The sequence below is a fragment of the Ciconia boyciana genome, chromosome 12 (assembly GCF_034638445.1).
Source record: "Ciconia boyciana chromosome 12, ASM3463844v1, whole genome shotgun sequence".
NCBI classification, from domain to species: Eukaryota; Metazoa; Chordata; class Aves; order Ciconiiformes; family Ciconiidae; genus Ciconia; species Ciconia boyciana.
In genome coordinates, this window is record NC_132945.1 from 21,098,287 (window position 1) to 21,115,299 (window position 17,013).

The 17,013-nt window shown below is 43.8% G+C and overlaps 1 protein-coding gene across 1 annotated transcript in view; it reads left to right on the top strand.

Annotated features, from left to right (window-relative positions):
- The window catches only part of ALG13 (ALG13 UDP-N-acetylglucosaminyltransferase subunit), a 31,491-nt gene extending 14,855 nt beyond the window's left edge, over nt 1–16,636 (top strand). Inside the window, exons 15-29 of the mRNA XM_072877378.1 lie at nt 43–143; nt 910–1,037; nt 1,749–1,986; nt 2,151–2,264; nt 2,483–2,639; nt 3,773–3,973; nt 4,698–4,830; nt 5,234–5,269; nt 5,404–5,459; nt 6,113–6,175; nt 6,535–6,706; nt 7,996–8,118; nt 13,452–13,492; nt 14,327–14,510; nt 15,679–16,636. Of these exons, the coding sequence (XP_072733479.1) occupies nt 43–143; nt 910–1,037; nt 1,749–1,986; nt 2,151–2,264; nt 2,483–2,639; nt 3,773–3,973; nt 4,698–4,830; nt 5,234–5,269; nt 5,404–5,459; nt 6,113–6,175; nt 6,535–6,706; nt 7,996–8,118; nt 13,452–13,492; nt 14,327–14,510; nt 15,679–15,944 (2,013 nt within the window). The 3' untranslated portion in view covers nt 15,945–16,636. The remainder of the gene's footprint in view (nt 1–42; nt 144–909; nt 1,038–1,748; nt 1,987–2,150; nt 2,265–2,482; nt 2,640–3,772; nt 3,974–4,697; nt 4,831–5,233; nt 5,270–5,403; nt 5,460–6,112; nt 6,176–6,534; nt 6,707–7,995; nt 8,119–13,451; nt 13,493–14,326; nt 14,511–15,678) is intronic.
- The last annotated feature ends 377 nt before the right edge of the window (nt 16,637–17,013 follow it).

The window sequence follows — 17,013 nt, forward strand, 5'->3', positions numbered from 1 at the left end:
TACAGTTTGGCGCTTTTAGAGCTTCCCTTGTTCTCTCTCCAGGTACGTCTGGAGCCTGGAGGTAAGTATTACAATGCTCATATCCAGGAAGTTGGACAGGATGGCAACACGTTGACTGTATTCGTTGAGGAGCTGGCAGAAAAGTAAGCAGTCTGGTGACGACTTCATGTTTGAACTCTTTCTGGTTGAGTTTGTATAATCACGGATGCTTAAAAGAGGATTGTTAAGATACTTTGAAAAGAAAAGAGAACCTAGGCTTTTAAATACAAAGTGAGGCTTCGCTTCCTTGTTGGCTATCACTCTTCAAATAGAATGTTGCAGGAAATTTTTTCTCTTGGATTCCTAATGACCAAAGTCGTCATTGTAATGCTTTCTGTGAAATCTTGCTGCTCTTTCTTCTCTGGAATGTGAAGGTGATCCTTGCAGTTTGGGCTTAATTCACGGATAGCAAATTACCCTCTGCTGTTGGTTTCTCTGGAGTTTTTCTATTGTATCCAAACAACTAAATAATTGGCACTTCTAGTGAGTCTAATCACTTTCTCCACCTTGCTGTTCAAAGCATTCACCCTTCTCCAAACCTAGAATTGAGCTTGATGACATATTGCGAAAATTCTGTGTTGTCAAATGCTTTCAGGTGTACCTCTGAAGGCATACAAATGCAGCAAAGAAAGACTTGACCCAGGAAGTCAGTAGTGTTGAGACTAAATCCTAGCTTGCCCTCTTTAAGAAACAAGTAACAGTAATGTGTGCTTGGTGTCGGAGAAACAGATTATTTTCTTATTTCCACAAGCTCCCTGCACTCTAAGTTTGTGGGTTTTTCTGTTTTCTTTAGTGTTGCTTCAGCTTATGTTGTTGTGCAGTTATGCACAGTGTATCCTTGTGGCACTGCTAACAGTGTTCTTCGTGTAGGCATACAGTTCCTTTGGCAAACTTAAAACCAGTGACACAAGTGGCGCCTGTCCTTGCTTGGAATATGGTTCCCAGCCGAAAAGGAGGAACCTATCAGAAAATAACAGGTGGATACTTCTCAGGAATAGGTTTGTACAAGGTTTCCACAAGCATTCCTTCCACTGGGGCCAGGGGGGAGTGGGGGAGACACTCATGACAGTTTTAACAGTAGCAGTCTTTGGATATTGGAAGTTACTTAATTCAGCCTGTGATATAAAACTTGGTCGCTGCAGGGGTTTGATGTAAAGTGATCCTTCAGGCAGAGGGATGAATTTGCCTTTGCAAAAGAGAAATCCATTGAAAATACAGAGCAAAGTTGATATGGTTCAAAATTACCAAGAAGAAATTTGGCACTTGAAGCACGTATAAAGACTGGATCTGTGAACCAAAAAGCTTGTCTGATTTGGCCTTAGCAGAGCTGCATGGACAGACTAGGGCTTCCCCAGCCAATTAAATATGGATTGTATTTGTTTAATTTGGAGAGGGTTTATTTTTTCATAAATAAATGCAAGCTTCATAAGAGATTTTAACACTGAGAGTACTGGTTTGATCAGCTGAAGTTGGGAAGGTATTCACATGTGAGATGCTTGTCTTCATAATTTAGAATGCCTGCTTGAACCTTCAAAATAAGGGTATCAAGTCTGCATACTTAAAATGCACTTTTTATGGCATAGGCCACTGGCTCTTTCTTTTCCTTGTGTCCACCTATTGACTCTTCTCAAATGATAAAGAGAACATAGCTCTGGAGTCAGCTGTTTAAGGTGTAAATCTATCTTTTCTGTCCTCAACTGAAACTGCAGAAATGGATATGAAAACACGGAAGAGAATGCTTAAGAAAGTTCGTGGAAAGGAAGTCTTTATGACTGTGGCTTATAGCAGGGGTCAGCCAGTTCTTCCACCCCGGCTACAGCACAGTGTTCCTTCGGGGCGCTCTCCTCCAGTTCACTGCTCACAGGGTGGTGGAAACATGGCACCTTACGAACCCTATCATCCTCAGAATCCTCCTCAGAGACATAACCGTGGATTTGGGATGCCAAGGTATGAAGCCTTGAAAACCTGTCTGAGATCACCACTCGTTTTCTACTCGTTCTCGCTGCAGACTGGTTAGGAAAGAGTTTGTGCTGTTTAATAGGTGAAACTACAAATGAGTTCCCTCTGAGAGGCACTTCCTGGTAATTGCACCTTTTGCCCTTTAAACTTAGGGGATCTGCCCGATTTATAAACAGGCACAACATGGTTGGCCCTCAAATAGCATTCTACCCCAGTCCAGGAAAGAGATGCTATCAGAGCTATGACAATTTCTCCTGCAGGTCCTGGTAAGTGAATACAAACCTCTTTACAAAACGTTGCTCTCAAAGAGTCGGGGAGGATGGTGGGAGAGGTGTCTGGAGGGCCGAGTTGGCTGTTAATGGCACAGTATGAAACAATGGGTTTACTGTGCCTCTCCAAAAAGAAGAGAGTTAAAATTGAGCAACGAAACCACGGTGACGCTCCAGGTAGTGATGATTCTGAACCTCCTTTCTTGTTTTTAAAGCTCATACAGCCGTAGCCGCCATCAGATGCAGTGTGTGAACAAGGAATGTCAGTATGGGTTTGTCCCAGAGAACGGAGAGGAGCCTCAAGCACCAGAAGAAACTATAACTTTCTATGAACTTGAAGGCGAGGATGACGCTGCTTTTCCTACTTTACCAGTAAGTGATGAAGAAGGGGTGCATGAAACCCTCTCAAAGAGGTGGTGGGGGGAGCTGTACAAATGCGCAGCACTTCTTTACCTAAACATACAGCTCCCCCCCCGCCCCCCCCCGCCTTGGGATAAAGTTCAGCAGTGAATGTGTTTTTGAGAAGGGAAGGCTGAAATGAGTCTAGATCTTGTAAAACCTGCTTAAAACCTCCAGTGTTTCAAAAAGTTCTCCTTCTTTCTCCCTCCCCTCATGGGCAGCACTTGTTTTCTCTTTAGTGTATATTCACAAAAGTAGGGTCGTGTTTCTCCTTTCTGTTGCAGTTTGAAAACAAAACAAATCCCTTCCTACTGTGGATGTCTGTCTAGCTCTCAATATTGTGGGAGAAAGCTTTTCACTTGTTTGCCGCGCTGTGATTTGTCATTTGTGTAACTAGATTCAGAAACTGTGCAGCGATAGCCTGGATTGTTCCTATGACGTTATAGTTGTGATGTTTGGGGCTAGCATGTTGTTCCTGAAAGGGTTTGTTCTGCTACAGAAACAGGAGAAAATTCCAAATCTAGACTTCTCTTAAAAGGGTCTTTCTGTCGGGTTGTAGATAAAGTGGCACAGTGTGTTGTTAAACTTTAAAATAAATCTTTTTCTTTTATTTGTAGTCTAAGCCTAGTACAAAGCTGGATACGCTACCTAAATATCAATGGATTTTTTTCTATCTGAATAGGAAAGCAGATCTTTTTTTAGGGGGAAGAAGAAAACCAAACCCTGGTAGATTTGCATTTCTTCTTACTGTCTCGAAGCAGTGAACGTAACAAATGTTAGACTTGTATTTAAATGAGAGAGGGGAAAGCTGCTCAGGGCTGTTTCAGCAGCAGCTGTTTTTCAGTTTGTCCTCATGTGCTGGATCTGTAATCTTTGCTCTGATTTTCCTCCAAGAGTGTCAAGGAACAAGGAGAGATTATCCTGCAATTCCCCGCCCCCCCCCCCCCGACATGAAATCAATATAGCTTACTAGCTGTTCCTCCCCGTTGCCAGACTATAAACCTGCAGCTCCTAATGAATAGTTTTTCGTGCTCGTTCAGTGACTTTGTTATTGTCAATGCTGCCAAAGCCTTTTCTCTGTCTCTTCCTTGTCTTGTTTAGTAAAGGACTATAACATTTCCGGGGGAAAGATGGATCTCGCAGAAAAGTCTGCCATCCTACTAGAGGCCTGGTGGGAGAATCTTCTGACTTACCACCTCTGCTTCAACCTTGGAAATCTTACGAGCCTCTCTGAGCACTTTATCGATCTCATAGGCACCATGTCTTCTGAGGAGAATTTTGAGTGTCACCTTAGCCATCACAAAAGAGTGAATCAACTTTTTTTACTCGAGCATCTCAATTCTGTATTCCTGCTTCAGAGAACTCTGTATTTGAAATTGTGGTGCAGCTAAGGACTGACTTCAATGCAAAGACAAAGGGCGTGGGAAGTGTTAAAGGAGTCCTGTGGGAGACTGTGATGGGTGCTGCTCTCTGGAAGAGTCAGGCTTGCACGTGTGGGTCAAGTTAGTGCCGACAGCGGTGTCTGTGCCAGCAGCCACCCGTGGGTGTCACTAATTGGGACTGAGGAGAACCTTTTCCATGATAATTAGAGTCTTTGGATGAACTGCTCTGCTGTTGGTGTGGTGGGAATGCTCCAGGATGAGGAACGCAGGAGGATATGTTGGGGGGAGCAGTGTTGGCTGTTGTCTGGGGTCTGCTCCCTCCTTTTCAGCTTAGTTTGAGCTTGAGATGAAGCCAGCTAAGTTCTGGGAGGCAGCAGCTGGACTGTATTGCACAGGGCAGCGGTAGGTCTTCAAAAGTAGATTACCTTAAGTATGCTAGGCAGAAGAAAAGGTAAAGGAAAGAAATGTGTCCGCAACTGTGTTGCCGCAATCGAGGTGCATAGGAACGGACACATAAATGGTAATTCTAGTAAGTTTTGGTTGCAGCAAGCTTGGTCTGCCAGCCTGTTTCTACTGCGTGCGTGTGTGCGTGTAGAGCATGGAAAGCTTTAAACTGTTTCTGAATGCATGCTTCTGACTTTGCTTTTAGAGCCAGGGTAGCCCTGCTCCTGTTGTCCATGGTCCAGCAGGATTTTGGGTAGCAAGGAGAGGTCCAAACTCTGTTCCGCCTAACAAGCAGACCCTGAATTCCTCAGAGGAGGAGGAAGAAACAAGTGAAAATGGTGAGTTCTCAAAGGATTAGTGGGCAAAAGACAGGTTTTCGAAGGTCTTCAGTGTGCTTTTGACTGTGAGAGTAGGTTCCTTACACCTTCTAAGTATCTGTTTATTGTGAGCTTTGAACGTGCATGTGAGCACGTTATTTTTCTTCGTTGTCTGATAGAAACGTGTCTACAGCAAGCCAAGCTGCTGCATAAGAGTGTGTGGTGTAAATTGGGTAATGGCAACCTTGATACTTGGTAGAATAACAACATGAGCATATCTTGAGTGTTTACCTCTTCTGCACAAAGCAATGTGATAGCGAAAGCAGCTAGTTAATGGGTGCGCTGTAATGTAATTGTGGTAACTTCAGCTTTAAGCTGCCTTCCCCCCCCCCGAATCAAAGCTTGCTGTTCCCCTCTCTTGTAGGGAAATTTCATGAAGAATATATCTATGCACCTCCAGGTAAGTAAAACTTTTTAGTCTTTTCCGATAGAACACTCGGTGAATGTAATGCAGTCATTATGACCTTTGTATAAGTTTCTGAAGGATTAGGTTCAGTGCTACTTTTTTCAATTAACTTTGCCTATGCCCACCAGATCCCGACTGTGAAACTGCAACAGCATTTAGTTCAGCAGAACCTACAGCAAACTTGGTAAGCTTCAGTCGCTGTCTGTTCAGACTAGGAATCTGTGAAGCGTGTGGCGTTCTTCATAGAAACTGTCCTTGGATGCAGGCTTAACGTAGTAGGTCAGAGACTTCTTTTGGAAGAAAGGCGTGATGGTTTCATCTCTATATTCAGCCCCCTTTTCCTCCCTAAACGGTGAGGTTTTTGTCTGGGTCTGCAAGTACAGTCTGAATTGTGCTAGATAGATTAATGATTTTCCACATTCCCCTCTGCAAAGAGAAAGGGTGTATTTGAGTGCTGTTTACTTTTCTTCTTTTTCTGCTCCAGGCAGCACTTGCTTTTATCATGCCAGCCTTCAAGTCCCCTTCCAGTTAGTCTTATTCCTCCACTGTGGGACTGGAGAGCTCTCACCTCGGGGAGAACTGACTTTGGAACTTTTTAAAATTTATTTTTGTTTTAATCTGAAACGAAATCTGTAGTGACCCGCTGGTCTACAGCGGGTGTGGAAGCTGGTCCCGTGCATGTCAGAATAGAACTGCTTTTACTCGAGTTACAAAAGATCCTCTGTGCGTGCGTAGTCCGTAAATAAATAAAAAAAAAATGCAGGTGTGTGGTGTATGTGCGCCTTGTGACTTCTTTGCCTCTTAAATGGACCATGCTTTGCTTTGGAATCCCTTCAGGAAGAAGGGCCAGTCTCTGTGTCACCTCAAGATGGAGTGGCTTCCTACAGCTATCCCCAGAAGGTAGTATCTAGTACTTTATTGTGTCAGCCCTGTGGAGAGGTGACCGCTCTGCTTGGTTAGTGTCAGTTTGTGGGGTCCCTCTACCTGCCCCTTACAGCATCTTGTAGCGAAGAATACAATTCCCTAGAAACGTAAGCAAAACAGAAGGGTGCAAAGATGCTTTGCAGGTGTCTGCAACTCTAAACTGGCATTTCCAAGCCAATTTTGAGAGGCCTGGGATAGTTACTGCTGCCTCTACAGCTAGGACTTCCAAAATGCATTTGTGTGAAGTGAGAATTTTTGAACTCTGTGATATGTCCCTGGTCTTTGTGAAAGCCAGTTGTAGAGGCAGTCTACTGAATACTCTGACTCTTTTCCAGGTGTTGGTGAACTCTGCAGCAATCTCAGCCTCAACAGGTGTTTATGCTGCTCCAGCCACAGGCTTCTCCTCAAATTCTGCTGCCTCCACTCCAGCCAGTGTCACAACAGCAGTTCCCCCACAAACAGCGGTTCAGCCAGTCGTAGTACCTCCCCTCTCTATAGGGAGGCCAGGTAGAGCGTACATACTATGCCTATGGACTTGGATGTCTAAGTTTTCAGTTTTCCCCCTACCTATCCAAGACAAATGTTAAAAGGCTTTTTTTCTTTTTTTTAAATAAAACCAAAGAGTAGTATCACTTGCTTTGGCTTAAAGTGACTTAATAGTAGCTGTAACTTCACTGCTGACTTGTTGCTTTCATGTTTGGAAGGGGACAGTTGCCCCTGAATTTGCCCGGGAGTTGGAGGTGTCTGCTTTGGGTTCCCCCCTGGCCACCTTTAGCCATCAATGCCAAGTGTTTTGCTAGAAGGTTCTTTTTGGAAGGCAGAAGTTCATGGCAGCTCCCTTCTCCCACGATTTCCTACAGTTAATTTTCCTCTGGAGTTGAGCTATCGGTCCTGAGGCTTTAGTATCCCTTCCGAAAGACTCACTGGCTGTGATGGTTCAGGATCCATGCCAATGTCCGGTTCATTTTTGTGGCCCTTAGTTAGCTCCTGTGCTCAGTTATTTCTGTGCCAGGGGATCAAATTTGTGATTTGTCACGTGGTGCGCTTACCGACTGGAACGCTCTATCTACTTTTTTCTTGTGAAACATCTGTGAAGAAAAAAATGATTTTTCCCTTCTTATAAAGAGGACTTTTCATGTCTTCTGTAAGTCTTCATTGAGCATCCAAAAAACCCTCCACCTCCAATTGTGCTCAATTCTGTCTCCCTTTTCTTCTCCATTTCTCTCCTTGGTTTGTTTTTTTCCACGCTGCGTGCAAGTTCAGTCAGCGCAGTTCTCTAAGCTGTCTACCCGCTGATGCCATTACCAATAACCTGCTGGTGTGGTAGAGGTGCGGGCCACCTGATGAATATTTAACAGTAGCCTGTCCAAAATATTTTTGGCCTGATGTGTCTTGACCCTTCCCCTGTTTTTGTGGGCTTACTGTCACGCTTCTGATGACTTAAAGCGATTAGTCTGTTCCCTGTTGTTCTAGGACAGACGGTTACGTAAGGAAAGTCTGGCCTGCCTTCCAGTATGGAGAAATGATAGAAAAAGACATTTATTCTTAACCGTCTGTTTATCGGCGAGCTTCATATTCCAGTTAAGGCTTGTGAGATTGGAAGCTTCCCATCTGGCTTTAAAATTTCTTCTGGAGTTCTTTTAAAGGGATTGCTAAAGAGAACTTTGTTGAACTAGCTTGCGGTTAGGGGCACTGAGGTGACAAAGAAGTGCATGCTTAATTGTGTAACTTGGCATCTTGCTCATTTGACGTGCCATTGCAAATTTGACTTGACTTTGGTTTCCTTCTAACTGCAGCAGTTTCTTCGGTGCCGTTCCCAATGTATTCAGCTCCTCTTCCTCCAGTCAGTGAGGTGGGAGAAGCTGGTGCCGTTCTTCCACCTTACTCCTGTGATCCCAGTGGCAGCGATCTGCCTCGAGGTAACGATGGTATTTTGTGCTTGTACTACTGCTGCTCTTTGGCACGCTTCTGACTTGTGTTCTCCATGGAAACTTAGCAGAATACCTATAGTGAGAAGCAATGGCTCTTTGCAGCTTGCAGGGAGTGAGAAATAATATTATGGGTGCTTATGCTAAAAATGTTTTAATTCCCAGTTCTGAATAGCAAGTTCATGTCTGACTGAAACATGTGACTGCTGCAGCTTTAGGCAGCATCCTAAAGAAATGCATAGCAAGGGAGAGGGTGCTTGGCCTGTATCATACTGGTTCTTGGCGGAGTAATCATTCTTCTGATAACGGATTAAAACAAAAAACCCCAAATCCGTGTATTTATGAAGTCGTGCTGTTGCACGGTTCCGTGGGGTGTTGTGTTGTTTCCCTGTACGGCTCCAAGATGTCATTCTGAGGTATCATAAACTGGGGATAAAGCGTAGGGTCGTCTTGTCCCTTGTGTGCGTAGCCTTTTTGTGTACTGTCATCAGTTATGACAGTGTTTAAGGTACGTTTCAGCTATTAAGGAACGGGCGTGCAAAGACCAGCAGAGCAGCTACCAGCAGAGCAGCTCAGAAGCAGCTTTGGGCTTTGTCAGCTGAACGTGGACTTCATTTTGAAAGCGGTAATCTTCTTGGTCAACGTGCTCTTACGATTTAAGAATACCGGCATACCGTGCAAGGTTGCATTCAGGCAGCCGAGCTCAGTAAGCAGTGCAACAGGCATATTACATATTTGATTCTGTTGTTGTTGTTAATTTATGCCCTCGTTCTGCCATGTTTATGGCTCACGAGGCATAAATAGAGCCTGTAAATCGCAGAGCTTGGTTTAATAACCCAAAGATCAAGCTGTCGTCTGTCCTTATCGCAAGCTAAGTGCCTCTCAGCTGCAGGAATAACAGTACTGCTTGCTGTTATGCTATGTAACTTGTTTTTCTCTAGGTGGGGAATGCTGCGAGGCCCAAGCGTGCCACCGTTGCATCACTGCACGCATCTCCAGAGGCAGATAAAACTGTTCTGTGACGCAGTGTCTTGTCTTAGCTGATAAGGATTGTTGGTTGTGTGTTTGTTTTGGACAGTTGTAGGAAACGCTCTACCCTGTGCATGCCCCCTTGCTCAGTCTTTTGACAGTGCCTTGGCTCAAACTGCACTAAGGGTTAGAAACTTAGAAGGGCTGTAGAGGAAACCTTGGTTATTCAGCCTGCTGGTCCTCTTGGTAGCAAGGTTCAGCTTGTGCTAATGTGTAGTGCTCAGACTGGAGCAGAAATGCTCTGGATATGAGCTGGAGTTCAATTATGGTTACCCGTGTTGCCACTGCAGCATGTACCACAGCTCCAGCTATTTCTGCCTTGTCTGGCAGCAGGGATCATGGTGGGAAGCTCTGTCTGGCAGTCGTGAGGCCAAGCTAGAGGTAAACTGTAGCCTACTCTGAGGAGCAGCAGTGCAAAACTGGCTGGCTGTTTACATTTTTGTTGTTCAAGTAGTGGGTATATCTCTGCACACTGGTTGAAGTACGTAGGCTTTTTAAATATTCTCCTCCCCCCCTCCCCCCTACACCAGATATGTTGAAAGTCTGTGCATTGCAGCTGGCTTATTGTAATAGCCATCTGTAGATACAGCAGGTGACATGATTTTCTCAGACTTAGTACCTTTAGTTCAAGTTCCTGAATCTTCCATGTTCTCTGTTGCTGTAGAGAGTAGCTTTTCATTCAGGGGTGAGTGAGGGAAAGAACTGGCTGTGTATATGTAGGGTCTGTGAAATGCAAGTGTTCCTTTTCCGCGCTGTTTTGAAAAGTGTCATTTCACTACAACTGTCTGACACGGATTTCCTCCCTTACCTCCCGCTCCCCCATCCTTGTAACTGACCGTATTTCAGGTATGTGGCAGTTGTAGCTTTTATTGCATCAGAATGTAAGGCTTTTGTCTTTTATTCCAAAAGCTATTACTCAAAGCTGGAGCATAAAATATCTTAGTAATGCAAATTGTTTTCATGCTTGATTCAGTGTATTGCCATGCAAAGTAGCTGTGTTGTCCCTGTGTGGGACTTTCCCCAATGTCCTAATCCTAGAGGGCTAATTTCAGGTAAGAGAAAGAGCTATGCTTGATACCTACAGTTCAGGTGGCTGCATCTGGTAGGTTGCAGAACAACTTTGGGCTGAAATGCTATGGATTCTTTCCGTTGCATTTACCGTGCAGCATGCTTGTCTTGTCAGAAGTTGATGTGGAAGAAGGCAGGTTCCAAAACACTATGGCTTGGCTGCTCCAAGGCCTGCTGCTTTCAGAGGTACGGCTCCTGTGCTCTGCAGTATCTCTGCTGTCTTGCAGGTGCTCTCAATTCCTGGCTTTGTTAGTCTTGAATATTCTGTTTTCCACTTCCCTGCTGCAGTAGTATCACTCTAGGTGATACTGTGCACGCATGAGAGTTAATGGTTTTCAGCTTTAGCTGAATGCCCTTAACTGAGGCTTTCAGCACTTGGGAGAATTGGGTGTGAAGTGTACTGACAAGAATCTGGAGTGGATGTGGATTAACAACCTCTTGAGACCCTGCCTGTAGCTCTTCAGCTGAGTCACTCCACATAATATTGGCCATGTCCTTCTTGGCACAGGCTCTAGAAATTTTCTGAAGGATTTTAAGGTTGGTAGTTAACACGGAATTGCACGTAGCATTTATGTTGTCACGCTGCTGTAGTATAATTCTATATGGCCTTTAAGTTCAGAAATGCAGAAGCTTTGGAGTAGTGCGGGGTCAAGTATGTGGGTATACTTGACCTAGAGTTCTGTGCCCTTTGCTGAAGGTACTTGCAGGGCTGGTATAGATAGGGAGTGTGACTTGTCAACAGACGGAAGACCTGCCGTGTGCCTTAGTGTTACTTGGTACGTCTGCGTGTGTTGCACTTCTCAGAGTCTCTTGGATCTTTTTTTTTTAACGGAGCTTAGGGCTTGTGAAACGTTTTTATTAACACGGTGACCTCGGGTGTCCTACCCTTGCCTGCTCCCTTGTATTTGAAGGAGCTGTTGAGAAAAGACCGCTTGATCCTGCTGTGTTCCAGAGGCTGCAGTGGCGTTCGGGATTGACCAGGGCTTCCCATCGGCACAGTAAAAATTTTATCCTGATTCTTGTCCGGATGCATTGCAAGAGGAGCTTGTTATCGGTAGTCAACAGGGTCTTTATATTTTCATGTCAGGGTGGTTAACTGTTTTGGCTTAGCTATTGCTTCATAAGGTAGTCATGTTTTACTGAAGATTGACTTGATTTCTAGACATCTAAAAGAGGAATATAAACAAAAACTGGTCTCCTACTGTACCGGCTTCTGTTCCAGCATTCCACAGACGTCAGTATTTCCAGTATCAGTTTGTCACTTCAGTCTCCCAGCTCTTCCTTTGTACTGTTATCGCTGCTAGGAAGCAGCTGTTTCATTCAGCTCTTATGCTTGTTTTGCATAGATTTGCATAAATGATTGAAGAACAAAATCAGATTTAAAAGAAAAAACAACCTTGTTCCAAATGTAGGAGCGGTTTCAGCTAGACACTAAAGAGTTGGCATTTACGTGAGCCTTCGGGCTTATTTTTAATATTTTACTGACGGTGGTCAGTGTCACAGCCAAAGCACCAGCACTTTCAGGAGTAAGCTTACAGCTGTTAGCTCTAAGGAAGGATCTGTGTGCGCTTCCAAAAATAGCTGCGTGGATTGTTGCCCTGATCAAATATGCTGAACAGTGAAAGAGTTGAGAATTGGCAGCAGCAACGGAGGAACAAATCCTTGTGCGTTTCAGGGCTGGGGTTTGCATTTCTGACGCTGGGCCTATCTGCAGCAAAGTACGACACGCAGTACCGTAGAAGAGCGGGGCTGGGAAAGTGCGTGTGTGGTAGGTGGGTGGACAGGGAAGCAACGTGGAGGCAAGGCCCTGGTCTAGGGGGAAGCGGGTAGGTGGTAAGAGGATGGTGCGTAGATGGTAACTCCGGAGGTGTTGCGAAGTTGAAGCCCTTAGTGGCTCGCTCCTTTTGAGTTGTATCCCTGCTTTCCCTTTCAGCTCCCAGCAGTACTGAAGCAAAGTCTGTGCGTGTGCACGCACACGCAAGCCTACTGCTGTGGAATAGGTGACTTGCCTTTCCTGAGCCTTTAAAACAAATCTGTAGTTGAACCTGAGAAATCAACAATTTTTCTCATGCACAGTTCCAGAACTGCATCATAGGATTAAAACGTGCGCTTTCTTTTTTCCTTTTGGTGGTCAGCTTTTAAAGGTTTAAAACTGCTTCAGTGTTTTTGGACAGTTGGAAATGCGTTTCCTAGTTCAAAACCCTGTTGTTCTGGAGACTGGTTCCAAAGTTCCCACGCACATCGGGGATTGCTTCTCAGCATATCATGTATTTGCCTGGGGGAAATTATCCAGTACGTGGCAGACAGAAGTAAAAGACTACTTGCAAGAAAGCAGGGAACTGAGTAGCCTTGTGAGGAAGGGGAAGGAAGGAACATATTCCTTACTCCTCCCCCTTCCATTTTCTGACTTGATATAAAAATTGGGGCCCCCCCAAAACTAGGTCAGAAGGTCTTAGGATTGCTGCGTATGGTGTCCCCATTGACACGTGCCTGTGGTCATTGCTCAACAAAGCTCTGAAGATGGAGATAGTGGCAGAGCCAGATGTAACACTGGGCAGAAGCAGTGTGAAGCTGGAGTCTCTGTGGATTTGGCCCATTGTCTTGCATGCCAGCCCAGTACTGGTATTTGCAATATGTATGCAGAGTGTGTGTACGTATATAATGTGTGTACGTTGGGGGTGAACTGTCACTGGTGTATGAGAAGGCAGCTCCTGCCTGTCCGTGTGCTTCCAAACCCTTTCTCATTCCTGTAGTGAGGAAGGGAGGGAGCGCTTTTAGTGGTCAACTTAATTTAGGGGTTCATAATCAATATTCGTATTTGTTAAATACTTTTTCCTCTAAAAACCCAGCCATAATAGGAAGCCAGAATTGCTTAAGTTTTAGTTGCTTAGACAATGGAGACTTGTAACAACACTGACGATTATCCCTTGAGTAATCAGGATGCATAAACCAAAATTGAAGCTAATGTAATCGTTGAAGTTAGATAATAAGTTGGTCAGACAAATGCTTTACTGTTGCACAAGTATCTAACTGAACTAAAAAAGATAAACTAGTTTTAACAACTATTTATATTCAAGATATATTTTTCACCCTCGAAACTTTAAAGAAAAAGTAGTGCTAAAATACTCTTATTAATTAAGTAAGAGTAACTTAAAATGCTCTTAATGCATGTGAATTTCTTTTGCTTCTCAGTTCATACTCTTCAATGTCATATCCTTTAATTTCAGATACAAAGGTCTTGCGGTATTATTTTAATCTGGGATTGCAAGTAAGTGCTTTTAAAATTACTCTAGTAAATTGCCTGTAAAAACCGCTGTTTTTCTTGACAAATATACTGATGCAATTAAGACTTCTAAATGTGCATCCTGTGCACTTGACTTATACGTATAGGCTTGCTTGGTGGAGATTAAAGTATCGCTCAGGAAGTGAAGTTCTAACTCAAAATGTGAAGCACACTAGTATGTGTGTTTAGTTGTTTTCCTTTGGGTTGTGGTGGTGGTTTTTTTGTTTTTGCAGAGGATGGTGGATAAATATTGTTCTTTCTGTGAAGATAAGGGGAGGAACCTGAGCCATTCTTAAGAAAAATTGTGTACTTAGACAAGACATCAAAGACCATTTAGAGATGTATGGTTTGAGTCTTCTAGGACTTGTACAGCTGTGTTCAGACTGGTTATCACCATTTCTCTGTGTTCTGGTAACTGTTGCTCTGCCGAAGAGTTGTCTCTGCACCAGCAGTCATATGCAGTGTCAGTGCTGCTGCCCAGGAAGTAAAAGAAGTAACGCCAGCTTCTTCAGCTGAAGAAATAGGAAAAATCTCTTTGCATATGACAAAGTCAATAGGTGGGAATCTTCTTTCTCTGTAAAGATTTCTGACACAACAGCAGCGTGGAACTGAGGTGGTTATTGCTGCAAGTATTGCAATATCTCTTCTGGTAGGCTGTATTGGGGGTGGGGTTTTTTTGGTGTGTGTAGTATCTTAAGGGGCTAGGAAGGAACAAATGTACTTCTTAACTTTAGGTCTGACACTAGTAGTGATTTGGAGGAGGGATGGAGAGTATGTGGTTGTATGCATGACCTTGTTGTTTTTTTTTTTTCCTTAAAGTATTATCATCAGAGCTGTTGGCCTTCCATGGTGTATGTACAGCCAGTGCTGCCACCATCACCTGTGGAAGTTTATCCAGCATATGCTGAACCAGCTCCTGTCCTCGATCAGTCAGTACCTCAGCTCTACACTGATGCTGGGCGAACTGAAGTCCACCAGGTTGCCTTGGAAGCACCTGCAAATGGTTAGTATTTGAGTATAAGACCACATAGACAACTCATGAGAAGTGAGGAAATAGGTTTTCAGAGTGTGACTGCTCCATAGGATCTGCTTGCCTGCAGCTTTGCTATCCTGTAGGAAGCATGAGGTTGGGAGGACATAGAGTAAACCTTGTAAGGGATTATCACAAGTTCCTCTGCCATCTGTGGTACTGCTTAAAGTATGTCAGTCACTGGTGTAGCCACCAATGTGTCAAGGGCTTTCTAAAGCCATAAAAAGGAAGAAGTAATCCTTTCTAGGCCTGTACTAGGTACACCAACTTTTACTTGGGAGAACTTTTTCTAAAACTGTGAAGGAATCTCTTGACTTACTGATAAGCAAATAGTCATGGTAGCAAAACAGAAAGCCTGTATTTAATGTAAAGGAGGCAGTTGAGTTTTGGCAAGCACCGAGCATTGGTACTTCAACTCCACGGGAATTTTTAAAAGGCAGATGTTGCAAGCCTTGGGTTTAGGCTCAGCATGCTGAGCCGTTATCTCTTGAGTAGCCCTTATTGCTAGCTGTGTCTCTTACTGTGCGTAAAATCTACAGCAAAACTTAGTTTCACCTAGCAGCTTTGTAACAAGCTTGTAGATATGCTTGGCAGTAAATAGGAGGGTTGTATTAAATGAGGAAAAATGTCCAAAAGGTCAGATGCCTAGCTCATTAAAATGTATGGAACATGGCAAATGGTCAGTGGTGGAAAGGAGCGCATCATAACAAAACTGTTGCCTAGAGGCATACAGGCTTACTGCTCTGGTAATGCTTCAACCTGTTCAGCTGGGGTGGTTCTTTTGCATAGATTAGTGTCATATGGTCAGACATCAAAAAGGCAAAGAATACATTAGCTCTCTACCTGAGTCCCTCTTGAAAAAGCTGCCACTCCAGTGCAGAATGCTGCTAAGCAATTCTTGAACAGGGCTTAGTGATGAGAAGAAGAGCAAGTTGTCCTCTAGTCTAACTTAGGAACCAAAATGATTTTGGCCTCTCCATTAGGAGGGACGTATATGGGCACAAAATTGTCATCTAAGTGGATTTTCCCTTTTGGCCACCAAAACAATGCTGTGTTCATGGTAAAGAAAGTCTGCATAAAAAGGCCACAGATACGGTAAAATATGGTAAGTGTGTGTGTATTGTTCCTTTTTTTTTTTAAGGTAACTTCCAAAATGCAGAGCCTCCACCCCTGTCCTACGGGCCAGTATATTACCCAGTCGTGTCGGACCCCTTCAGCCAGCAGTCTCTTCCTGGGTTTGATTCTTTAGTACCTGCCTATCGCTATATTAGTACCTGGCATCCAGTAAATCCACCATATGGAAATTCTCCACAAATTGCTAATGCTGTAAGTTCTGGACCACTGCACCAAGTCAGCTATATTGCCTCACCTAACCCTGCACCTCATGATGTACCTCAAGGAATGTAAATGTGGGAGCTATAAGCTCACTTCTTGCCCTTGGTTTCTCATTTCTTGTTTGTCAACTATATGTTAATATTGTTTCGTAAATGTTATCCTGTCTTAGTGGGCTGGGTCAGTTGATTAAACTGCATTCAAATTTCATGTTTCTCTTTAGGTTTATGCTAGTGGTAGTTGACAAGATGTTGTTTCAGTTGATTATGCAGGGAAAGCATAGGAAAAGAGTATACATAAACTATAGTGCAGGGAACAGAAAGCTTGAATTTGACTACGTAAAGTGTGTGTAAAAAAACATGCTATTGCTAAAGGAATGTTGCATTGTGTACCTCTGTGAGGGGTTACGGTGGAACACTTAGACACCTGGTTCTTGTTTAAGCACTGAAGTAGGCTGCCATTACAACTACAGCTGAAAATTGGGCACAGGGTCATTAGAGGATAGAAATGTTTGAAATAGGTTGGCTTTCTCAGATTTTGCAAAACAAAACTTCTTTGCCCCTAGTGGTCACATATTTGTAACAGCTGTATTTCTTCTGTCTAATTTCATTCTGCGTAGGTTTCATGACTCTTGAAAGTGTAAGAATACTGTTTTGATCTGTTGTATGTTGCCGTATGTTTGTAAGATTTGTTTTGTGAAAGCTGTTGCACAAATGGTGGTAGTCTTGGTGTTTAATTTGCACTGATAGCACAAAATAAAAGCATTGAACACATGAAAATGAGTGGTCATTTATAACTGGCAGGTTATGTTCCTGACAATTAGTCATCCAGCAGCCTGGACTGAAGAAATGTAGTTGTCTTGTGTGGGATAAGCTTTCTCTCCAGCTTTCTATGAGAAAGTAGCAAAATCTTTCAGTGTGAGAATGAAGTGCACTGGAAGGCTCTAGCTGTGTTTCTGTTGATAAGTTTAGGAAGAAAACATTGAGTGGTCTGGGCATGTGAACTGCAATTCTTTCAAATGACTGCCTGCACAGGCTCTGTCCTTGATACAAACTTGCACTGTACATGCAGAATCAATGAGAAGTGGGTGTGAGTTGGGCCCTTCCTGCAGCCCTGGGGGCATCACAGGGACATAGCCCTGTCC